This window comes from Sorex araneus, chromosome 1 (genome assembly GCF_027595985.1).
Source record: "Sorex araneus isolate mSorAra2 chromosome 1, mSorAra2.pri, whole genome shotgun sequence".
Taxonomy (NCBI): Eukaryota; Metazoa; Chordata; class Mammalia; order Eulipotyphla; family Soricidae; genus Sorex; species Sorex araneus.
Window position 1 is genome coordinate 8571561 of NC_073302.1, and position 24837 is coordinate 8596397.

The 24837-nt window shown below is 57.9% G+C and overlaps 1 protein-coding gene across 3 annotated transcripts in view; it reads left to right on the forward strand.

Moving 5' to 3' along the window:
* Positions 1–24837, forward strand: part of DENND1A (DENN domain containing 1A) — a 549524-nt gene that overhangs the window by 347577 nt on the left and 177110 nt on the right. For all 3 annotated transcript variants that reach the window (XM_055143062.1, XM_055143108.1, XM_055143161.1), the window contains 2 exons: positions 766–866; positions 20044–20089. In XM_055143062.1, coding sequence (XP_054999037.1) covers positions 766–866; positions 20044–20089 — 147 coding nt within the window. The remainder of the gene's footprint in view (positions 1–765; positions 867–20043; positions 20090–24837) is intronic.

Here is a 24837-nt window from a genome sequence, read left to right on the forward strand (position 1 = left end):
GCCCTACCCGCTGTGCTATCGCTCCAGCCCCTATCAGATAGCAATTTTAAAGTAGAGTTTTTGTGCTGGTGAGGTATAGGAGGTCCAGAATGTTTGTCTAGGATGGCGGGGGTGGGGGGGAGGAGGAAAGATAAAGATTCTCCATCATCTATTTAATAACACATTTATTATATTTATTGCATGTTTATTAAGTTGCCTTTAAATATTTATAACCATTGTCTCTGAATCCTACAGCCACGAGCCATGTAGGAAAAAAAAAATTGCTGACCTGATCTGATTATATAATTCAGTGTCGAAGAGTGGTTAAATATAGAATGGGAAATTCATTGAGTTCCAACATATCGTTCAAAAATGTGTTTCCAGAGAATATTGAAGATGTGGCAAAACGCCAGCAAGGAATGTTAATGACACTATTTACAGAGATCCCGATTTTATTAGAAAAAGAGAAATACACGTGCCTGTGCACTTAGCACCCCAAAATGCTGAGTTATTTTCAGAGGGTGAGAAATGTCACTCATTCCTCCTTCCAGCTCCCAAGGGCTCCACCACCCATCGAACCCCAGCTCCGGAATGGGGGTGCAGAGCGTGGGGGTCGGGGGGGCTGTCGAACCACGCTCTGGTTCGGGACCCGGAGGGGGTCGCAGGTGAGCAGCAGGCAGGTGCGACACCTGTGTCCCGAGGCTGCGGCGTCCCACCGAGCGTCTCCCCCTTCCCCCCCCCCGTTCACGCCTCTGGCTCTGACTCTGGTCTCCTCCTCGCTTGCAGCTGACCGCCTGCATCCACGGCTCGGCCGCCATGCTGTACCCCATGTTCTGGCAGCACGTGTACATCCCCGTCCTGCCCCCACACCTGCTGGACTACTGCTGGTAAGGCCGCCCCTCCCCGCACCTCCACCCCCCCCCCCCCGACCCAGAGCTGACCGGGAAACGTCCCGTCTCTCGAACACCCCTCCCCGCCCTGCGCCCGGGGTGACGCTACCGTGAAAATACTCGCTGGGAAAGGGAATACTCCTGGGAAAGGGAATACTCGCTGGGAAAGGGAATACTCCTGGGAAAGGGAGTGCAGTTTCCGGAGCGTCAGCGCGTGGCCCTGGGGTTCCCGGCGAGTGTGTCTGGGCATCTGAAGGCTTCTAGCGAGTAGACACGTGCCCCCCACCCTGTGTCTCAGTTTGGAGATACCCCAACAGCAAGCCCTTAACCCCGAAAGAGTGGCTCCTGGTGACCCGGCAAAAGGAGGCCCCCCAGATCTGGGTTCCCGGTGCCTCCTGAAAGCCTCACTCCGTGCTGGGGTGTGGGAGCACTGGGCTATCTCCAGACCCCCCGGAGTTTCTCCATGGGGCCCTTACGACCCAGCAGGGCGGGTGCGTGGAAGAAGGGCGGCAGGTGGGATCCCCAGCCTCCAAACTCGGGCAGGTCCCCGGCCTCTGAGGGCCGTGCCAGGGTGAAGGCGGCGTGTCGGGGAGCTGGCTGTCGGCGGGGTGCCCTCCCGGGTCGCTGTCCCTCAGAGTCCAGCAGGGACTGGCGCGGTGGCTGGACTTGCTTCCCTCCCTCCCGTGACCTGTGCTTCAGGGTGGTCCCTCGAGGGAGAGGCATTCCCTGCCCCCCCCCCCAAAATCGACAGCCGGGGAGGAGGGAGCCCCTTAGGGGGGCCACAGGCCCTGTCACTGCGGATGGCTCGGGAGTCTGCACCCCTGTTCCCGGGCTCCTGCGGAGGGACTCCCCAGCCTGCTCTGTAGCCCACCCCCTCTTAGGTAGCCAAACTGTCCCGGGCGGGGCTCAGGCCGGCTCCCCTCTCCTGCCCACAGTGCTCAGGGAAGTGCTCTGTGCTCTGCTCCGGGCCTGCCGCCTGCCAGGTGGGCCTCACCCCCCCTCCCCCGCTGCCCCTGCAACCCCCTCATCCCCCCACCTCTGCTGAGACCCACTTACTCCTTTGGAACTTCCGAACCAGCTCTCTGTCTGGGTCCCCTTCTTGTCTCGATGGGAAAGGGCCACGTTGGCCCCCAGAGGTGTGTGGCGACATTGAAGTGACAGACTAGGGGCACGGGACCGAGGCGGACAGGCAGCGCCAAGGAGGACGAAGGGGGCCAGGATCGAAAAGGGTAGGGGAAGAGCCAGCCGCACACCCCTGCTCCTTCCGATGGAGGCGGGCGGGCAGGCGGTGAGGGGAGAGGGGGGTCAGGTAGAAACCCGTCCCCTGCAGCCTGAGACCCAGACCCCAGCGGCCACCTTCCCGTCCGACACCTGCGGCCCCTACACGCCCCCCCCCCCAGACACAGGCCTCTCCCACAGAGCCCCGCACCCATCCCCGCCCCCCCCACACGCGGCCCAGCTGCTGAAGGGACTCAGGGTCTCCGTGGAAGACGCCGCAGGTGCGGGCGGGCCCTCTGCCCCCCCATCGCACCACCCCAGCTCTCCCGGGCGTGCTGGGGCTGCTGCAGTGTCAGCTAGCGGGGGAGCAGCAGTTCCGACCCCCGAGGGCCGCCCCACAGCCCGTGCCCCTCCAGGCCACTGCCAGGGTCCACCCAGCCTGGGGCAGGCAGGCAGCTACTCCGGGACTGGCTTATCTCAGGGTTACACCCCAGTGCGGAGCCTGGAACCTGTCTGATTCTGATTCCATTTCTTAAAAAAAGTTATAATGTTATACGTAATATTAACATTATACACGGGGGCCAGTAAGAGAGTCCAGCAGTTGCCTGGCACACAGCCAGCCGGGGTCCCATCCCTGTTGCCCCATCTGGTCCCATGAGCCCTACCAGGAATGAGCCCTGAGCACAGAGCCAGGAGTGATCCCTGAGCACAGAGCCGGGAGCGAGCCCTGAGCAGAGAGCCAGGAGGGAGCCCTGAGCACAGAGCCAGGAGGGAGCCCTGAGCACAGAGCCAGGAGTGATCCCTGAGCACAAAGCCAGGTGTGATTCCTGAGCACTTCTAGGTGTGGTTCAGACATCCCCTTTTGCCCCCAGAAAAGCTGTACACAGGCAGAAATTTGGGTAGAGATGCACTAAAATATGACAGCTACTTATAGTGGGGAAGGAGCGGAATTCTGCATGATTTTTGTTTTATTTTTCATACTTTTAATTGTTTCTTCAGGGGAAAAAATTTACAGGCTTCATAATAGAAAAGCTTGGCTGAAAAATAATTTTTTTCAGTCAATTTTTAGCTGTTTCGTCTTTCCAACTCCAGGGCCCAGCCCTCCTTCCTAGAGAGTTTATTAACTGTTTTACCCTTTCCTCTGGCCGCTCACCTGGGCTCCTCTTTTCATTGGGGGGGCTTTGCTGTCAGACAGTGCAGGGGGCCCAGGGGTTGGTCCCAGCAAAGCTCATCCAAGCCTGCCCACCAGTTTAGGGTTAGGGCCTGGTGAGGCTGGGGACCACCAGGGCTGCCCCCAGCCATGTAGGAATGGGTAAATGGGGGACACGCAGTGCTGGGGATTGAACTGGGGACCATCAATTGTGACTCCCAACTTCAGTGCGAGGTTTGTACCCCCGACCCCTGGGGTCCTCCTTCGTCAGCTTCTTCCCTAAACTCTGTGCGCTATTGTCTCCGCAGCCTGGGCACGCTGAGCGGTGCTGGCAGAAAGGCCCCTCCTTGGCAGCCGAGGCCGCCTAATCCCTTGGCACCCCGGACTTCCTCTCCAAACACCCCAAGTCCCCACTTGCACTTCTGGGAGTCTGAGCAGGTTTTGTGGCGAGGCTGCGTCTCGGCAGCCTCTGCAGGGGTGAGAGCCGGCCGCCTCGGCCCCGTCCCTGGTTTTCATAGCAAGATTTTTTGACACTGGACAAAAAGGGGTGACCGGACATGGGGCCGGCATCTGTCTGTTCGGTACACACAGTGAGAAGGGTGGAATGAAGAGCCCGCCAGAGGGAAAACACGCACCCTCCTCCTCCTCCTCCGAGGCGTGCTTGGACGGCCCCCCCACCCCACCGCCCTTCCATCCACTGCCCCTGCTCTGCTCAAAAGTTACAAATGCCACGAAATCTGAGTCGATGCTAATGGCCTGATTCCACCGCGCCCCACCCGGCGGTGAGCGCCGAGCGGGATCTAACTAGCATCTTTAAGCAAAATGCTGGGAGCCTGGAACATGTACATTTGCAGGAGGCTCGGGCCGCGCGGCTGATGATTTAAATGTTAAGTGTGTCCCCACGCCGGGGCTCCGCGGAATGGAATCTGAAAACTATTATCTCCTGTCGAAATGAACTCTCAATTTACTCACTGCGCAGGAAGGGCAGGTCCTAGTCATTTTCGCTGCCAGCAGGTGCCCTTTCCGTGCATAATAGACTTTGCAAGTGTAATTAACACATGAGGCCCGGTGGCTGCCAGCGTCTCCTCAGGTGCAGGCTGCTCCGCGTTCTCAGGACCACAGCGTGGGCACCGAGAGCCCCTGCCACCACCCCCCCCCCCGCCACCCTCCCCCCCGCCCCGTGCACTTGAAAACGCGGCGATGTTCCAGACAGTTGAAGCCAGATGCTGCTGCTGGTACCCTCACTCGGGGTCCTCAGGCCCCTCGGCCCCAGGAGCCGTGACGTGGGCTCTGGCGACAGACAGGACAGAGGGCCCGGGAAGCTGAGCTCTGGGCTACCGCGCGTGCGTGGAAGGTTTACCGCCGAAAGGCCCAGGATTCCGGGGAAGGCTCTAATTGCACATTCACAAATACAACCACCAATTATCTGAGTTAACTTTAATGAGAGCTATAATCACAGATTTTAATTATCTGAATAAATCAGTTTAGCACAAAATGGCCTGCCCTAAATATTTCCCAAATTAATTTTTTGCATGTCCCTTCTTCCCACTTGGGGGAGGGGCTGAGAGAAAGCAAGTTTAGAGAGACTGGGGTTCAAACACCCTTTTTTTTTTTTTCCCTTTTCCTTTTCGGAATCGTGTGACCTTTAAAAGTCGTTTTCATTGCCTGGTCTGCAATTTATTTTTCTTTAAAATTTGGGTTTCACTTACCTCCTTGAAAGCCTGGCTAGAGGAACTAGGTGCCATTTAGGAAACAGTTATGATATTAAACATGGGACTGGATTTGGGTTTGCAGAAGGTTTAACTCACATCAAACATTATTCTTGCTCTTGCTGCCTTAGGAGCACAGGGGGAAACTTTATAACTCCTCTCTCTTTTTACCCCCTCAGATTGTTTTTATTTTGATTTTTTTTTTATTTAACTTGAGTTATTGTATGGTTGTTTTCATTTGCAGCTGTGGCATAAGAATGAAAAGAAAAGAAACAAAAGCAGATGGCAGAGAAAACGAAAGGAGTAAGACATTTCCAGCCCTTATGAATATTTAAAAACATGTGCTGCTGGTTCCTTTCTACTTCAGATCTGTGCCATTCTCCTTACTTTGAAAGTGGAAATGAGAACATTCCCTACCTTGGCTGATTGCAGCCCTGACCTTGGCCACTCTTGCTTTCCCATTTCTGGGACAAAAGGAGTAACCTGTGGATGAGAATTAACATGTGCCTTCATTAAAAAATATATATATTCATCTATTGAGTACCTGGCGAGTGTGCCAGGCTCTCTGTAAACACTATTGCAAACCTTCCAGACCGAGCTATTGGGGAGGTATCATTAGTGCCATTGTATAGATCAGGAATTTGAAGCCAAGAGGTTCAGTGACCTCGTCACTGGCCTGTAATGAAGAAAGTGCTCTGGGAGCTAAGGCCAGCCCAAACAAACACTGTCCTCTCTCATATTCCCTAGAGTGTTGGAGGAGAAGTCAGACCCATCACCCAGATTTCGTGAAAAAAATTCTTCATGTAGGCTTCTTGATGACTTGCTAATAGTAGACTTATGTTATCATTCATTAATTATTCATTCATTCAGCAAATATTTATAGAGCACTTACTATGTACCAGGCACTTTGCTAATTAAATGTTGCTAATAAAAGGTCCCAATAGAAGCCATATGGTATTTTCCCATGTAAATTCCTTTTCTGCCATTCTTTTTTCAGAAGTCGTCCTAAATAAGGACCACAAATCAGTTCCCGGGGTGAATTGTGTATTTGGGTTAGTCCGGACACTTGTTAACACCCTTTTGTGGCAAAGCGTCCCCAAAGCCGCGGAGGCCAGGCCAGCGTTTTCCTCCCAGAGACGAGCAGGTCAGTGAGGAGCTAATTCCGAGCGCTCCGTCGAACCCCACGGGCTCTCCCGTACGTGCGCAGCGAAGGTCAGGGTTTTGCCGTTGACTTTGTCAACTGCATTTGCCGACGTGTCTCCGTGGCTCCGGACTGTTCCGCTCAGAGGCTCCCGAAGACATGGGCTCCCGGCATCTCTGTCTGTGCCGCAGGGAGGGCCCCAGGCTGCACCCCCGAGGGCTGTGCCGGGTGTCCATTGGGAGCCACATCCGCTAGTGCTCAGGATTTGTCCCAGCTCCGTGCTTGGGAGTCACCTTGGGCAGTTTTTAGGGGGCGGCGCATGTGAACCTGGGGTTGGAGCCCCGGATGTCCAGGTACTGAGTACATGCTCCCAGGCTGGACCGATGTCTCAGCAGTCAGAGCATGTGCAGCCTCGGGTTCTGTCCCTGGCACCAAGTGGCCCCCAGGTGCCCAGTTGGAAACAGTCCCTGGGCACCCCAGGTCTCCCAGCCCCTCTCCCCGCAAGTGTGCTCCAGCCCTTTGAGCCGTCGTCCCCGTTCCCACCCGGGATTTTTACTTTTATTTATTTATTTATTATCGAATCACCGTGAGGTACAGTTACAAAGCGTTTGTGTTTGAGTTTCGGTCCTACGGTGATCAAATGCCCAGCCTTCCACCAGTGCACATTCTCCACCACCAAAATCCCCAGCACCCCCTCACCCCATCCCAACCCTTCCCCTGCCTGTGTGGCAGACAATTCCCACAGTACTCTCTCTCTCTACTTTGATTACATTCAATATTTCGACACCAGCCCCACCATTATTATGTGGAATTTTCCCACCACCACTCAAACCTGCCGGAAAGGCAGTGCTAGACAGTTTGTTCTGTATTGCTTGTTATGAATAGCACATGATGTCAGCATGCTCCTGGAATTCTAAAATTTTAATCATTAGGGTCTGGAGAGATCTCTGCAGCAAGCTGCTCGGTTTCAAGAGTCACGTGTGTGTCTCTGGATCATGGTGGTTTAGGGGCTTAATAAGTAGCCGGGGGCAGTTTGTGGGCATCACCTCAGGGTCCCATCAGGGCAGGGGGAAGAAGAGAGACCGGCTCCTCCCTTGTCCCGTGAGGCCTGGTGTTTGCCCCTACTGCTCCCGCGTACCTGGGCTTCTTGTTGAGTTCCACCCGGGACTTTTAGCGAAGAATCTGAGTTAAGATTCCTCGGCAGGTGCGGTGTGGTGAGTGCAGGGGTGTGGAGCGACATCTGGGTCAGAGCCAGGCTCTTTCCATCTCCAGCTTCACCTGTGCCGTGACACTTCGCAGCGGGGCTAAGCCGGTGCTGGCGGGAGCTGGGTGGTCCACGTTCCGCGGGCACATTTGAGTGCCAGCTGTATGTGAGGTGTGAGCAGAGACGCCCGACTTTGGCCCCGAGCTTTGCTGATGACCTTGAGGTCCCTTGAACCTCTCTTCAGGGCTGATATTCTCTTCTGTAGCCCGGGAGCTGTCATCGCTACTGACTCCCGAGGGGTGCCCCGGAACTAGTAGCCACAGTCTGTACGTGACTAGTGACGGGGTGTGTGTGCTCAAAATAAGTTCCCGTGTACAGGGGTGCACATCCACAGACACAGCCCAGCCGGTTCACCTGACGTTCACAGTAGCAGGCAGGCAGGAAGTGGACGGGGCGGACGGGCGTGAGTAGGCTTCCTTCTGTCGTGATGTCTGGGCTTCGGAGGGCTGGCCGGGTCGGAGCTCCCACCGGGAGCGGCAGCCGAGCGTCACTTCCGCCTCACAGTCAGGGGCGGGGAGTGCCCACGGGAAGGTAGAACTTCACCGTTGCTTCTGGATCTGAGAAAACTACACACGACGAAAGAATTGAGGTGTCCAGACAAGGGTGGCAGAATGGGGACTTTTAAAAAGCGAGACCCAAGGGCCATAGAGATAGCACAGCAGAAAAGGCTCCTGCCGTGCACACAGCTGACCTGAGCCCGGTCCCCAGCACCTCCTGTGGTCCCCCAAGCACCACCGGGACTGATCCCTAAGCTCAGAGCCAGGAGTAAAGCCATGAGTGCTGAGGGGTGTGACCCTGACCCCCTTAACCACCAAATACTGCAGATAGTTTTATGTCTTAGAAAAGCAAATTAAAAGAAAAAAAAAAAAGGATAAAATTGGAACCGACACTATTTGATACGTACCAGTTTTAGGGTCCAGAGGTTAAAGTGATTGCCTTTCATGTGGCCAGCCCCAGTGCGGTCCCTGGCACCACATGTGGTCCCCCCAAACACCACCAGGAGTAAGCCCTGAGCTTACCTGTTCACACCACCAGGTATGAACAGCAGTGGAGTAATCTCAAAACTAAAAATGGGGGCTGAGTGATAGCACAGCGGGTAGGGCGTTTACCTTGCACGCGGCCGACCCGGGTTCAATCCCTGGCATCCCACATGGTCCCCCGAGCACCATCAGGAGTAATTCTTGAGTGCAGAGCCAGGAGTAACCCCTGAGCATCGCTGGGTGTGACCCAAAAAGGAAAAAAAATAAACTGAAAATGGGTGGGGCGATCTCTAGTGATCAGGCTCCGAGAACGGAACCGTTGTACCAGGTGCTGGTCCAGATAAGGACCCGCATTTCTGGCCTGCAGCGGGCATGGTGGTTAAGATCTGCCTGGACACTCGCTGGTGGGAGCGAAGGAAATTGGAGGCTGCTCAGTAAACTCCTCGCTGAGCCTTGCGCGCCCTGAGGCTCCAGCCAAGGGGCTTGAACGTCACCCCTGTGGGTGCCCCTGCAGTTCTCAGATGAGCTCAACCTCTCCCGGCCTTTCCTCGCTCCCCAAACAGAGCTCAAATGTGCTCTCGAGGGGCTGGCGCTGGGGAGGTGACTGAGAAGGAAGCTGGCGGGTGACAGTGGCCCTTTGCTGGCCACGAAGAGGCCCCTTCCTTTCCCTGGGCACCAGTTTCCCCTGAAACCCCTAGTGGGGAGGAGGCTGTGGGCATTCTCAGCGTGCACCTGGCTCCCGGCTGGAAGGAGGGAGGAGCAGAGGCTGAGGTGCTCGCGGTGTCCGTGCTCCTGGTCTTCCATGGTGGGCACGTGGACCAGACCTGTTTCAGGCAGGGCTGAGGAGCACGGATCCCCGCCACAGACTCTGCAGCCGGCGTCTCAGCTTTTGCTGACCATGGACTCACACTGTGCTTCCCCCTTGATGTCTCAGTGTGACTCCTCGGGGGATCCTGGTGGGGGAGGGGGACATATCCCACCCCCACCCCCCCAGAAATGCTGCTCTCAGGGACTCACCCTCTTTGTTGTGTGTGCTCAGGAAACTTTTTTTTTTCCTTTTTGGGTCACACCCAGGGATGCACAGGGATTACTCCTGGCTCTGCACTCAGGAATTACTCCTGGCAGTGCTCGGGGGACCGTGTGGGATGCTGGGAATCGAACCCAGGTCAGCTGCATGTAAGGCAAACAAACACCCTACCTGCACAGTGCTATCGCCCGAGCCCCGGGAAACTTCTCGAGCTCCCCAGTTCGTTGCTGGAACCCATCCTTTCAAAGTGTGTGGTTCGGGGACAGGGGCCAGAGCACAGCAGGGCGGTCACTGCTTTGCATGTTGCCGCCCCAGGGTCTGTCCCCCAAGCCCTGCTGGGAGTGAACCCTGAGCACTGCCTGATGTTGACACCCCCACCACCCAAATGAACAGAATAACAAAAAAACCAAAGAAGTGACCCAGGAAGTGATTTGCTGGTGTGACCCTGCTCACAGGCCCTGCAAACATCCCCCCGCTAACCCCACTGCAAACATCCCCCGCTAACCCCACTGCAAACATCCCCCACTAACCCCACTGCAAACATCCCCCACTAACCCCACTGCAAACATCCCCCGCTAACCCCACTGCAAACATCCCCCGCTAACCCCACTGCAAACATCCCCCCGCTAACCCCACTGCAAACATCCCCCACTAACCCCACTGCAAACATCCCCACTAACCCCACTGCAAACATCCCCCCACTAACCCCACTGCAAACATCCCCCCACTAACCCCACTGCAAACATCCCCCGCTAACCCCACTGCAAACATCCCCCGCCAACCCCACACCCGTTAGCAGTTCCACAGCTCCTTCCCGTGAGTGAGCGATTCATCCTCACTGCAAAAACTCCGTCTTTGAGGGTGAGGGGCTCGGGTCCGGGGTGTCCTGCACACACTTTGCCCGTGTGAGGCCCCGGGCCGGCTCCTCCCACGTCAGGCACACGTGGAAACGACAGTCTGCCGCCTTTCAGAAGGGCGCGTGGCAGGCAGCGAGTGCTGAGGGTCGGCTCCGGGCCTCGCCCGGTCCCTCGGGGGTGGCCCCACAGACAGCACCCGGCTCCTCAGCCCCCAGCCTGCTGAGACGTGCTGGCTCGGGAAGACGCAGCCTCACCCAGTGCCCTGGAGGTGGAAGCTGCCAGCTCACCTGGCCAGGCATCCACCCCTCTGCTGCCCCTTCCATCCGAACATCCCACCCGCAGCCCCTCCTCCAGCCTGCAGAGGGCCGAGCCCCACCCCGCGCCCCGCCCACCACACACACACACACACACACACACACACACACACACACACACGCACGCACGCACGCACGCTGATGGACACGCAGGTGCGGATCTTCCCTAAGATGGCCCAGCTTTCCCGGGCCCCGCCCTGTTCTAGAGCCCCTCACTCACTCTGGAGAGCTCTGGAACCGCAGCACATGCTCCGGAAAGGGTCCTGGTTTCCGGGCGCGCGCAGGGAGCCGGCTGCGCTCCCCCAGCCACAAGGGCAGCGGCGCCTTGGGGTGTTCAGCGCGGTGTCCCCCCTCTCTCCGGGCCGGGCCCCAGGGAGGAACCCCGCGAAGGCGGGCTTGCCTGCCTTCCCACAGCTGCAAGACCAGGGGGCGGGGGGCAGCCCTGAAGGGCCCCGGGCGGCACTTGGCATCCTCCGGGGACGCGCCTAGTCCTGCAGGAGCAGAGGGAGGGGAGGAATCTCTCCCTCTCGCCCATCCTGCCTGGACGCCCTGACGCGTCTCTCCATGGCCCCTTTCTCTCGCCCCCCCCCAAGTTTCTCCTGCATCTCATTCACCAGGTCTCGGGGGCTGCGGCCCGAGACCTCCTTTTGGCCGCTGGCCCTCGCCGCTAGGGGATGTGTCCTGACCTCCCCTGGGTGACTGATGTCCCCGGCCACTGTGCCGCCAAGTCCAGTGCTGCTGGAGGCTGTTTCCTTCCACTTCCGGGCGCCGCCCCCCCAGGCTCTGTTCACCCCTGCAGGCTTCATCCGGGCCCTGGCTCTCTGACACACGTCCGTGTTCATTTGGCGGGGTTCTGCAGGCTGGAGCTCTCGAAGGCACCCCTGTGCCCCCAGAGTTGTCCCTGGAGGTGACAGGGCCACTTTCAGAAGTGCCTTGTCCTCCCAGTCACCCGGGTTTACGTGTCATGTGAGGGGCACGTGTCCCCCCACTAGAAACCTCCTGCAGGGTCCCCCCACCCCAGCCCTGTAGACCTGGCTCCCCCCCTCCCCCTCTCCACCCAGCTGCCTCCTCCCCCGTGCCCCCGAGCCCGTCTGCCGCAGCTCTCACTCATAGATCAGAGCGGCAGGCCGACAGCCTCAGAGGTGAGGCCCTTTGCCCCTTGGAGGAAGCTGATGAACGTGCGGCTTTAGCCCCCCTTCTACTTTTTTGTTTTGTTTTGTTTTGTTTTTTTGTCACACCCAGCAATGCACAGGGTTTACTCCTGGTTCTTCACTCAGGAATTACCCCTGGCGGTGCTCAGGGGACCATATGGGATGCTGGGATTAGAACCAGGGTCGGCCGCGTGCAAGGCAAACGTCCTACCCGCTGTGCTATCGCTCCAGCCCCCCCACTTCTACTTTTCAAGCTGCATTTCCGGCGCCTCTCACCACCTATGACCTTTGACGAGTCCCCTGACCTCCGGGGGCCTCTGGTTCGTCCCCGAGTTAGGCAGGTGACACAGGGCACCGGGAGGCTGTCACGCAGTGCCTCGTGGCAGCAGGCGCGTACAGCCGTCTGCTCCGTCTGCTCCTGACACCCTCGCAGGTCCCCTGCCCTCCGGGCGCGGGCCCCGTGCCAGCTGTCCCTGCCACCCCACGCCTGGTGGGCACCGGGAAGCTGTGGGAGAGGAGAGAAGGTCACTGCTCCCCCCTTCCCCCTCCCCAGCTGTGCTTTCCAGCCCTCCTTGGTGGGGCCCGGTGGGCCGGAGCCAGGTGTGCGGGTCCCAGCAGGCCTGGCGGTCCCGGACCCCTGCTGGTGCTCTCCCTCTTCCTCGCGCCTTCCCCGGTGGACGCGGCCATGCTGGCCTCAGTCCTGGGCAGACTCGAGGGTGCCCACCACACCCTCTGAGCTCCTCAGGCAGGGTCGGTTCTCGTCCAGCAGTGAGAGGCCGGCCGGTCCTTTCGCCTCACCTGTCGCTCTCAGGTGGCCCCTGAAGGGACCCGAACACGCACGTGTCAGGGCGGCGTTGTGCTGGGAGCGCCCTCCCCGGGGACCCCAGGTGGCTGTCCAGGTGGGATGCCCTCGGCCAGCGTAGATTGGCCGAGATGGCGGCTCGATTCCAGAGGCCCCCAGGTGTGTGGCCCCAGAGACGCAGGAGGCCGAGTGCCATTCCCCGGTGGGGGTAGCACAGTCCCTGCCTTGTGGGCGTGGGCTCAATGCCCCATGGCAGGGACTGAAGCCTCAGCAGGGACTGAGGGGGGTGTTGTCCCTCCCCACCCCGCAGGGGTGAGGCTGATGCCGGGCCTGGCCTTCGAGGCAGCCCTGCTTCTGTCGGGGAGGACCCGAGGCTGCCGGGCCTCCTGGGGGCGCTCGGTGCAGGGGTCACCGGATACTCCAAACCCACTGGAGACGGTTCCTTGACTCCTGCCAGCTGCACCAACTTGGGTTCTGACCCCTTGTGCCGCCTGCCCGCGCTCTGCCCTCCGGGTGAGCTGGCTCTCCCCCAGCCTCCTGCTCACCTCAAGAGGACGGTCGTGGCGTGAGAGGTGGCGGTGAGAGGCGCTGGCTCAGGACACGCACCGTGGACAGCGTCCCTGCCTGTCTGCACGCACCCCCCCCCCCACTCCTCCGCAGCCTGCAGGCCCCGCTGGGCTCACTGGCAGGGACCCCCTCGCCGTGCGGGGTGGCGGCCTCGGGTGGGAGGGTGCTGGGTCTGCGTGCACGTGCCCCCTCCGCTCTCCTCCCCTGGGCCCTCTCGGACCACGCTGGCCCGTTATTTCAGAGCTTAAAACTGAGCGACCCCTGGCCGGAGAGACGGGGCAGCGGGTTCCCCGAGACCCACCAGGGGAGACCCCTGAGCAGCACCGGGCAGGGCCTCAGAGCCAAGAAATAAACGGGGAGGCAAGCTGCGTTTCCTCGTGTCTTCCGAGAGGAAGGAAGGGGAGGAGCAGGGGCCCGGGGGGTTTGCCTTTCCCTCTCACATCGCTCAGGAGAGACGTGACGGGGCCGGGGGCTTCCCGGGGCCCTCGTTAGGGAAGTGGTCCCTGAAGCTCATGGCGGGCGGGCAGAGGATAAACAGAAGTGTCGTGGGCCCTCCCCTCCGCTTTCCCGGGGGCTCCCAAGCGCGTTCCCTCGGAGAGGGGCATCCCGCCTCCCATACCCCACCCCACCTTTGTCTGCGGACCTGTAGCCGGTGCGCCTTGGTGTCATCTGGCTCTTCCCCTTTGGCATCTGCCCGTCAGAGGGCTCCAGTTACCTGGGGGGGGAGGAGGACAACACCGTGTGCCTTGAAAACGTCTGCGGTGCCCTCGGTCCTGCGTGTCCATCGCTAGGAATGCGTCAGGGCTTACCGCCCGAGGAGAGCTCCAGCCTGGGGTGGGGGGCGGTGATGGGAGCGGAGTGGGCAGTGGGTGCCCTTCTAGGGGTGGGTGCTGAGTAGGGCCCAGGCGAAGAATGGAATGGCCACTGCCTGGCCCTTTGGCGCCAGGGGATGCGTTTGAGTTGTGACCTTGTGGGGCGGGAGAAAGCTCTTGCCTTGCCGACCCGGGCTTGGTTGCCGGCACCACGTATGATTCCCCCGAGCCCACCGGCAGGGATTCCTCTGAGCCAGGAGTAAGCCCCTGGGCACCGACCCTGCCTTAGGAGCTCAGAGGGCGTGGTGGGCACCCTCACATCTGCGCAGGACTGAGGCCAGCATGGCCATATCCACCAGGGAAGGCGCGAGGAAGAGGGAGAGCACCAGCGGGGGTCCGGGACCGCCAGGCCTGCTGGGACCCGCACACCTGGCTCCGGCCCACCGGGCCCCACCAAGGAGGGCTGGAAAGCGCAGCTGGGGAGGGAGAAGGATGGGCAGCGACCTTCTCTCCTCTCCTGCAGCTGCCCGGTGCCTGCCAGGCGGTGGGGTGGCAGGGGCAGCTGGCACGGGGCCCGCGCCCGGAGGGCAGGGGACCCGCGAGGGTGTCGGGAGCAGACGGCTGTGCGCACCTGCTGCCACGAGGCACTGCGTGACAGCCTCCCGGTGCCCTGTGTCACCTGCCTAACTCGGGGACGAACCAGAGGCCCCCGGAGGTCAGGGGACTCAGCAAAGGTCGTAGGTGGCGAGAGGCGCCGGAAATACTGCTTGAAAAGTAGAAGTGGGGCTAAAGCTGCATGTTTATCAACTTCCTCCAAGGGGCAAAATAAATAAATAACCTGGAATCCCAGCTTCCCTATTTCCTGGCTGTGTACTTCGCCCTCTGAGCGCGCTTCTCGGTCTGAGCGTGTGGAAACAGCCGCACTCGCTAAGTTGCCTTGAGAATTATATATACAGAAAGCGTCCAAGCCGCTGGGAGCCTGAGTTCTTTCTTGCTCTGTGTGTGTGTGTGTGTGTGTGTGTGTGTGTGTGTGTGTGTCCTTTTGGGTCACACCCAGCAATGCTCAGGGCTTCCTCCTGGCTCTGCACTCAGGAATTACTCCGAGCGCGGTGCTCAGGGGACCAGATGGGATGCCAGGGATCAAACCCCGGTCGGCCGCGTGCGAGGCAGAAACACCTCCCCCACTGTACTATTGCTCTGGCCCCAGAGATCCGAGTTCTTTTTCCCCTTGAACAGATCTCCAAGTCGAGATCCCTTCCAGGTAAAGATCATTGTACTGTGGCCGCCTGATGCCAGCAGCAAAGCCAGTTCCTCTGCAGAGGAAGGAGAAACTTCTTTAGTCTTCCAAGATGCAACGGATGCAGGGACATTTGCAGAGAGCGAAGGCCAGAGGGCCTCCACCCCCGCCCCCGTGTCCAAACTGCCGGGGGCCAGTCACGACACACCAGCCAGGACACCCAGGCAGGAGCTTGGTCAGAGCTCTTCCTACGGTCACCCCTTTAATTTAATTACGTGCAGTGTTGGGTCCAATTGCTGCTTAAGTGCCTGCAGCACGGCACTGCGACTCTCGGCGTCGAGTACGCTGTCCCACGGCGCTGAGCAGCCCCGAGCCGAGGGCCGGGAGGTTCCTCTGCTGTCACCGAGACGCAGCTGCCCTGACATTCTCTTGGAAAGCAGAGACAAGTCTTTGCTTTTTGGTTGTTGGTTCATTTGTCTTGTTCTTCCGGGACCTAGAAAGGAAGTCAGCTTCTGGGCGATGACGTTTTGGCATTAGGGTTCCCTGGGGGGTGGGGGGGACACAGGCAATGACGACTCCAATTGAGTCCGATGAGGAGGGCTCTGGAGGTAGAGGTCTTTAGGGTTCACGTGACGTGTTCCTTTCGCGTGCGTCTCCTCTGAGTGTCTGGCCGAGGGGGGAGAAGCCAGTTTGCACATGTGTCGTACCAGCTGCTGAGACAGGAACGAATGCCAGGGTGCACTTGGTCAGCGGGCCTGCGTTGCTGTGGCAGGCCAGGGCTGTCCCCTGCAGAAGGGACAGCACCCCCATTATGGACCCCGAGAGTAAACACGAGAGGGGAGGGGAGGCGAGAGGAGCACGGAGAGAGAAGCGCACACCAAGAGGCCCGGGACATAGGACAGCAGGGAGGGCTCTTGCCTTGCCTGTGGTCAACCCAAGTTCAATCCCCGGCGTCTCATATGGTCCCCTGGGCACTACCAGGAGCAGTTCCTGAGTGCAGAGCCAGAAGTAACCCCTGAACCTTGCTGGATGTGACTCCCAGACAAAGCACTGTAAGCACTGTCTTCCTGTTGTTCATCAGTTTGCTCGAGTGGGAACCAGTAACATTCCCATTGTTGTTACTTGTTACTGTTTCTGGCATATGCCACAGGTAGCTTGCCAGGCTCTGCCATGCAGGCAGGATACTCTCAGTAGCTGGCCAGGCTCTCTGAGAGGGACAGAAGAATCAAACCCAGGTCGGCCACGTGCAAGGCAAACGCCCTACCCTCTGTGCTACCGCTCCAGTCCAAACAGGAAAAAAAAAAAAAAAGGTGCATGTCCAGGGGCTGGAGCAAAAGCACAGTAGGCAGGGCATTTGCCTTGCACACAGCCAACCTGGGTTCCATTCCCAGTATCCCAAATGGTCCCCTGAGCACCGCCAGGAATAATTCCTGAATGCAGAGCCAGGAGTAATCCCTGAGCATCACCGAATGAAATCCCCCCCAAAAATTTTTTTAAATTAAATAATAATAAAAATAAACCAGGTTTTGTCACAGGTGAGGGTGTGTTGCCGTCACCACCTACTTTTTCCTTAGGCTAAAAAGGCAAAAAGATCTAATTTTTTTTCCCTCTAACTATTGCAGCTGCAATAACTATTCAAGAGTGTGGAGATGAGAAATGGTTTTCAGGAAGCACCAAGAGCCACCCACTTACGCAGTTGCTGAGCTGAGCGGCGCTGCTGTGTTAAGGATCCGCACCCGTGCGTCCCCCCTCCCCACATGGGATTTGTTAGTGTGTTTGTGTCGAGCAAAAACTGCCATGGATTCCAGGAGGTGCCGGGGGCTCCGTAAAGCAGCCATTGATGAGTGGCAGAGGTGTTGGTCCGAATTTGCGTTCGGAACAAATGTGTTCTAAATATTTTCTAGCTACAAAACTGTTGCAACCCTCACAATACCTGGCGAAGAAACTGCATTTCGAGGCTGGAGCGATAGCACAGCGGGTAGGGCGTTTGCCTTTCATGCGGCCGACCCCGGTTCAATCCCCAAGCACCACCAGGAGTAACCCCTGAGCATCGCTGGGTGTGACCCAAAAAGAAAAAAAAAAAGAAAGAAAAGAAACTGCATTTTTCTCTGATGGGCCACAATTGTGCCTTGAAAAATTATCGGGCTCACAAAAAAGCCCACCTCCTGCCTGAGGAGTGAGCCCTGCTTTGGGCCCTCTTGCGCCTGCAGCCACTTCTGTAAGATGCATCTTTCCCTCGCTTGCAGCTGTCGTTGATTTTGATTGCAGGACATAAGGGCCTGGCACCAGAACTGCGTGATTCAAATTCGAGGAAAAAAAAAAAATTCTGTTTCCGGGAAGAGCCTGTGTGTTCAGGTTTTTGCTGCGGGTATTCCTCCTCACTCTCCCAGCACGCCCTGCCCGGCTTTTTCAGGCACGAACTCATTGGTTGGGGTTCAGTTTTGAAGTACAAATGCAAATGAGGGTCACAGGGTCAGCGGCATGATTGAACATAGGAGCTGGAAAAAGTTGCCGAGACGTGGTCAACATTATGGATTTGGGTTTTTCCTTCTTCCTCTGGGCTCAGCTGTCCTTCCCCCCCGCCCCCCTTTCTGGAACTCTGCGCTCTTCCTGCCTCCTCTCATTATTCCATCAGGCAAGCTTCCACTCGATGAGATGTTTGCCGTCTTAAGACTTCCTGCCAGGGTGCAGACTTTGTATTTTTTGACAGTGACGCTGCCGTGTTCCTGACGCGGCTTAATTAGAAACACACCCAACTGCAGCGTGCACTGGGAGAGGCCTGGCCGGCGGAGCCCGGCACGCCGGGAAGTCGGAGCACTGGCGTGGCTGGCAGCGAAACCTCTGGTTCAGGGTTTCGGAGGGTGGGGGGGGAGAAAGACATCACAGAACACTCCCTTGCCCCCAGACGCCAGGGGAAGCTGAATGCGCACAGCAGATCACGTGCCTTCGAAAGGCCGAGAAAAGGCGACTCCGCTCTCACTGACGCACTGTCTGTGTTCCTCTCCTCGGCTGTTACCGAGTACCCAAGTCTTCTGGAAGGACAGTTCGCAGGCTGCGCTGCGAGTATTCCAGCCCGCGTGCAGGGCTCCCGAGCCACCGTTGAGATCTGTAGTGAAGGACGCCGTTGTATATTCCGGGGAGAGATTTTCGCTGGAAGAGTTGTATCTGTTGTATCTGTTGAATGGTAATGAGGGAACTGAGCCCCCTTTTCTTATTTTTAAATGTTTGAGCAAATTTTTTTTTTTTAACGCACAGCTGATGTTTTAAAAATCTCCAAAGCCGGGCTGGAGCAATAGCACAGCGGGCAGGGCGTTTGCCTTGCACGCAGCCAACCCGGGTTCAATTCCCAGCATCCCATATGGTCCCCTGAGCACCGCTGGGAGTAACTCCTGAGTGTAAAGCCAGGAGTAACCCCTGTGTATCGCCGGGTGTGACCCAAAAAAGAAAAAAAAAATCTCCAAAGCCTCTCCAGAGCTCTCAGATGAAAGCCCCGTCTCCTGCCTCTGTTCGTACCAAGCTTATTTCCACTCCTCACCCCACAGGCCCCCGTGCCCATGAACGCCATCCTCCTAGGCCCATGTCCATTCTCCCAGCACCCCAAAACCCAGCTCTCTGGGCACCCTGGCCGGATCAGTAATAAAAGAAGGTGATGCGTGGAGCTCATGCCCAATTCAATCAGTGGCTGAATAAATAGCAGTACTCCAACATTTAAAAAAGAAGAAGAAGGTGATGCTCCCTCCAGACCCCAAAGGGAGACTCGAGCATGGGAGTCCCACGACAGGCTTGCAAGGTCACTTGCTTGGGTGACACCTTTCTCCTCCTCTGTGACAAAGGGGCTGACGCCTGCCCGCTGCGTGGGTGTGGGCGCTTAGGAAGATGAGTTTCAAGTTCCTCATAGAGAGTCGCTCACACACGCATGCACACATGCACACTCATGTGCACGCGGACTCCTGAAGCCAGAGGAGCTGGATGTAGGATGCCCGGGTCCTTAACCCCCTGGGCGTGGGGGGGTTCCTGCCCTGCCCATCGCCCGCCGTGGCCAAGGAAGGAGTGGGAGGGAGCTTTGCGTGTTGCCGTGGCATGGACGGGCACAGGAGAGGAGGAGAGAGGTGTGTGGGCAGCTCTGCACACTCAGACTCGTCGCCAGGGAGGTCGGGGTACTTCTTCCTTGCTGAAGGAAAGAGCGCGTCAAAAATCATTCACGGTTGGGGCTGGAGTGATAGCACAACGGCCGACCCGGGTTCAAATCCCAGCATCCCATATGGTCCCCTGAGCACCGCCAGGGATGATTCCTGAGTGCATGAGCCAGGAGTGACCCCTGTGCATTGCTGGGTGTGACCCAAAAAGAAAAAAAAAATCATTCACGGTGCTGGAGCGATAGCACAGCGGGTAGGCCATTTGCCTTGCACACGGCCGACCTGGGTTCGATTCCCAGCATCCCATATGATCCCCTGAGCACCGCCAGGAGTAATTCCTGAGTGCATGAGCCAGAAGTAACCCCTGTGCATTGCCGGTGTGACCTCCCCCCCCTCAAATAAAATAATCCACTCCATCCCCACGTGCCAGCTGCTTTTTCTGTTTGGATAGGACAGTCGTGATAACCCCTCAAAGTGTCTTTCTCTCCTTCTGATCACAGCTTCCCAGTAGGGGTGAAGGCGGGGGGCGGGGGCGCGGGGGTCCCTGCGTTTGTACAGAGTTTAAGGTGGCAAGGCCACCCCACCCCCACACTGCCTCCCATGCTGCTGCTTCCCCGCAGTTTGAAATTCCTTGGAAGTTTCAGGGCTTGAGAACAAAATGTCATATTCGGATATTTTTCTGTTGTGAAAGGAAGTGTAACCGTGCATACGTTTATTAAAACAGTTTTTCTCCAAATCGTGAGCCATCTGCAGCTCTCCGGCGGAAGCCCCAGACATTAAAACAGCTGTGTCTCTCTCTCTCTCCACAGCGCTCCTATGCCCTACCTCATCGGGATCCACCTCAGTCTCATGGAGGTAAGTTGGCGCCTTCCCTCCCCAGTCTCTCGTGCTCTGGGCCGAGTTTGCTCTATGCGAGGAGGCAGCAGAGTCCTGGGTCCACCTGCACGAGGGGGGGGAGCCTGTGCTCAGATCCTCCCCAGTGCTACCCCATTTCCACGGGCTTCTAGAGCGAGGGTACGAGGGAGGGCACTTGCCTTGCATGCAGCCGACCCAGGTTCAATCCCCAGAATCTTATATGGTTTCCCAGCCTGCCAGGTGCTGAGTGCAGAGTAAGGAGTAAGCCCTGAGCACCACTGCGTGTAGCTTGGGGTGGGGGGGTGAGGGGAGGGGAGAGAGGGAGGAAGGAAAGGATTTGAATGAGGGCAGGGAAATTACTCGTTTTTCTAGCTGTGTTCACACCAAATTCTGTTAATGCTGTTATTTCTCCTGGTTGAAGATATTAAAACTATGTAGATGCATTAGAAGTGTAACTAAAATAGAAAAAACAAGCCATACCTTTATTTCCGGTTTGACCACCATTGGCATTTTTCTCTCTCCCAGTATAGTTACAAGCAAATGTATACTACTTATATGTTATATGTCTGTGTGTGATACACTTAAGATTATGGTATGGGGATTTTTACATGCTTTTTTGTTTGTTTGTTTTTTGTTTTGTTTTTCTTTTTGGGTCACACCCGGTGATGCTCAGGGGTTACTCCTGGCTTTGCACTCAGGAATTACTCCTGGCGGTGCTTGAGAGACCATATGGGATGCTGAGAATTGAACCCGGGTCGGCCGCATGGAAGGCAAACACCCTACGCGCTGTGCTGTGCTCCAGCCCCCATGCCTTTTTTTTTCACTCAGAAATTCCCCACACACACACACACACACTTTATCTACAAAGTTCATGATGCATTATTACAGGCATTCAGTATTCCAAGCACAATCACACCACCACTGTCACCTTCTCCACCCCCGCCACCGTTGTCTCCATTTTCAAGGAATTATTTTTGTAATGTGCTACCTGTCGGCTGGAGCGATAGCACAGCGGTAGGGTGCTTGCCTTGCACAAGGCTGACCCAGGTTCAGTTCCTCCGCCCCTCTCGGAGAGCCCGGCAAGCTACCGAGAGTATCCTGCCCACATGGCAGCGCCTGGCAAACTCCCCGTGGCATATTTGATATGCCAAAAACAGTGACAACAAGTCTCACAAAGGAGACATTACTGGTGCCCGCTCGAGCAAATTGATGAACAACGGGACAACAGTGCTACAGCGCTACCTGTCAGCCCACTATTTGGATAGATCACAACTCAACTACTACTATTGGTCCTTGAGTTGCTGATGATGCTTCGTTATCATAACCAGCCCTTTAGCGGGCGTCTGCCATGTTTGCTGAGCCGGGATGGATGGTAACTTTGGGGTCAAAGTGTGCCGTCAGAGCTGCAAGTCCACAGCCCCGTTGCATCCTCCGTGCTCCCCAGAGACTCTTCTGGACTGTTGTACGAGCCGTTGGTTCGCAGAGATGAGCCCCGGGAAAGGGCTCAGACTTGTCCCAGAGTGAAGTCGGGTGGGCGGTGCCGGCCCCGCCTGCTTTACAGGGGAGAGAAGCGCTCGGGGTGGGGGCCGTGGGCATCGGCAGCCATGTCCGTCTGTGAGCATGCTTTGCATTTCTCGGAGGAAGTGCTACTTCTCCTCTTCTGTTCCCTTCATTTCCCGTCGACGAGGACCACCTGCTTCCCCACGAACTGTTGCATGCTGTGCTATTGTGCTTACGAAAATGAAACAAGTTGGTTATCGAAAAACCTGTTTGTTTGACATTGAGAATCTTGATCAAAATAGACCACAGAAATCTGCTCAAATTTCTAATTTGACAGGACGGCCATGTGGCTCCTGCATTCTGTTAACAGTTCCTCCTTGTCATCACCCAGCCCTGAGCACACACAGTACACACTTGAGGGACTATCTTGGATGGTGTATTTTGATCAGATGGAAAAGATTTCTTCTGTGTTTTACCTTTGTTTGTCAAGTTTGGGGTATGTCTTCCGCACTCCTCTACAGGGGAGAGAAATTAAAACGGGAAAGTGGGTCCTTGTGCTGCGGAGCTGTCGTGGCAGGGCACGTGAGGGACGCCCGTCTCGCCGACGGCTACGCCTCTCCCCTCACCGCCAGCCCTGGAGCTCCGGCTCAGCGCCTTTGCGGTCTGCTGTCCCTCCACATTGTCCAGTTTCCGTCCGGGCTGCCTTGTCTCCTCCGCGTGCCTTCCGGTCCTCTTCTCTGGGCCGCTCCCCGAAGGCCGCTCCCGGGCCCGTGTAAGTGAGATATGGGGATGCCGGGATGGATCCGTGGCTCGGTTTCACGTGTCGGGACCCCGGCCCTGGCCGGCCTCTCTCTGAGCTTCCAGTCCTGAGTTTTCCGTGGCCTTCTCCGAGAAGGCGCTGCAGGCGTCCCCCACACCTTCTGCCCTGCCACGCCCTCCCAGGCATGCCCGCCGAGCTGTCCCACACCCGGCACTCCCGAGCCCTGGGCAGTCACGCCGAGCCCCCCTCTGCCTCGTCCTTCCCCTCTCCCTGCTCGCCTGGCTGGAGGAAGGAGTCTGCGTCTTTCTCCCTTCCCGCATCGGCATTGCTCGTGGCTCCCTCCCAGTCTTCCAGAGGCTTCGTCACCTAGGTGATAAGCGAAATGGGGCCTTTGCTGGTCCAGGCACCCCCCCACGGGGCAGGAGGAGGATCCAGGACTCTGTCGGTGGCCGCCACCCCCACCCCCAGAGAGTAGGTCCGTGTCCCCTTTGGCCACTCTCAAGCGCCCTCCGCACCGTCCCCCAGTTCCACTCGGTCTCCCCACAGCTGGCGAGCCCTCATGGTCCCCAGCATCCCCGTGTGTCCACACCTCTGTGGGTGGCCGCCTGGCCCTGCCCCTCTCTCCGGAGACTCCCTGCTTTGTCATCTGCTGTCCCCGACTCTTGCCTCTTGGCGAGGGCCCTGGGCTTCCGGCCCTCGTGGTCATCCCTAGGCGCGCGAGCTCCGGTCACAAGGGCCACGCGGCCTTTTGAGGTGGTGCCCACCAAACCTCGAGGGGCAGCAGGCAGGCAGACGCAGAGAAGGGCCGGGCGAGCATGGGGAGAGCAAACTGAACTCTGGAACGTGCCTCGAGGGTCCTAGGAGGCCCCCCTGTTTGCAGGCTCCCCCGTACCGTTGTTGAACCGCATCGTAGGAGAGATGGGGAGTCATTTCCAACACGTGTAGTCAAGCGTGCGGTCACAACAGGCCTTCCGTCGGAAGCGCGGCCCTGCCGCAGAGTTAGAGGGTCCGCGGGGCCAGGTTCGCTCCGGTCAGTCCCTACAGGTCTTGAAGTGAAAGGGTTCGGGAAGTGCCTTCCAGGAGAAATCTTAGCCCATGTCGGCTGCAGAGGCTGGCCGCGGAGACTCCCAATGTGGAGGGCGCCAACGGAGAGACGGGCGTGGTCGTTGGCCCCCTCGAAGCCAACGAGGACACTTTTCCGCAGCCGGGAGCATTTCCTGCGTGTGCGTCGGGGCAGCCGGGAACATCCGGAGCCTGGAATTTAGCCTCTGGAGCTCCCCACGCCCTGTGGATTTCAACCCGGACTTGGAGCACTTGACTCCGTGCCTCATGGCTGGATCGGCCCAGTTCTCTTCCACCTTTGAGGTGGGCGAGGCGCTGGCCGGGCAGAGCTCAGCCGGACCCCCCCCCCCCGCCGGGGAGGCACCCGATGAAAGACTCGGGGCGGCCTCGCTCCGCTCACACTAGCTTTCTTACTGGCAGTTCAGCAAAAGGCTTATTTTTGACTGTCTTGTTATTTTTTTTTTCTTGAAAGCTATAGGCACCTTATTATGCCTTTGCATATGTGCCAGAATTTTTTAAACTTCAAATGAATGTGGCAGATGTTCGTAAAAGTTTAGAAAAAGCTACCATAGGAAGACTTTTTAACCATTTTTATGACACGCAAGTCGCTGCACAAAAAAGAAAATACAGATTATAACCTAGCCTTCTCCTTGGGAGGAGGCTTTTCCGGCGGGGGGCGGGGGGTGGGCAGCTCTCGTCATTCTAGGGGGGGGAGAGGGCAGCCACTCTGGCTTGGGGGTGGCCCGGTCGTCCCCAGGGTCTCGCCTCCCCCTCCTGCCCCTGGCGCGTTCGTTCGCCCTTGACGGGAGCCCCCGCCCCACCTTTCTTCCCGCAGACTCTGCGAGGGGGGCCGCCGGCCGGTCGGGATCGCCAAGGATATTGGCACCCGTCTCGTTTCTTCTTGGAGAGGAGCTTCGTCTTCGCTGGCAGCTCGGAAACCCCCACGGGAGGCCAGACCGCACAGCGGCTATTTCCGCTCCATCTCTCTCACCCTGGCTCAGTTCAGGGGCTATTTCTGCCGCTCCCCCTTCTGGGCCCCGCCCGGGAGCAGGTGCTTCTCTGGGTCTCAGCACACGGCTGTGGTGGGGAGCGGGGCGGGGGGCGGGGGAGGGTCTGTGCAGGACGAATCTGGTCCTTCGGGAAGGCAGCAGCCAGGGGGCATTTCGGGCAGAGTCCCGGGCCAGCCTGCAAAGGAAGGTCCAGCCCCCCACAGGGCAGTGAGGTGCAGCTCGGGAGAGACAGAGACAGAGAGACAGAGACAGAGTACTGGAGGGAAGGCCTTTGCCTTGCATGCAGCCAACCCCAGTTTGAGTTCCTGGCATATCACTCGGGGTCCCCCGAGCACCACTAGGGGTCGCGCCTGAGCACCAGGGGGGGTTATCTCTCCCTCCCCCACCCCCTTTGTTAGCTTTCGATTCTGCTTCCG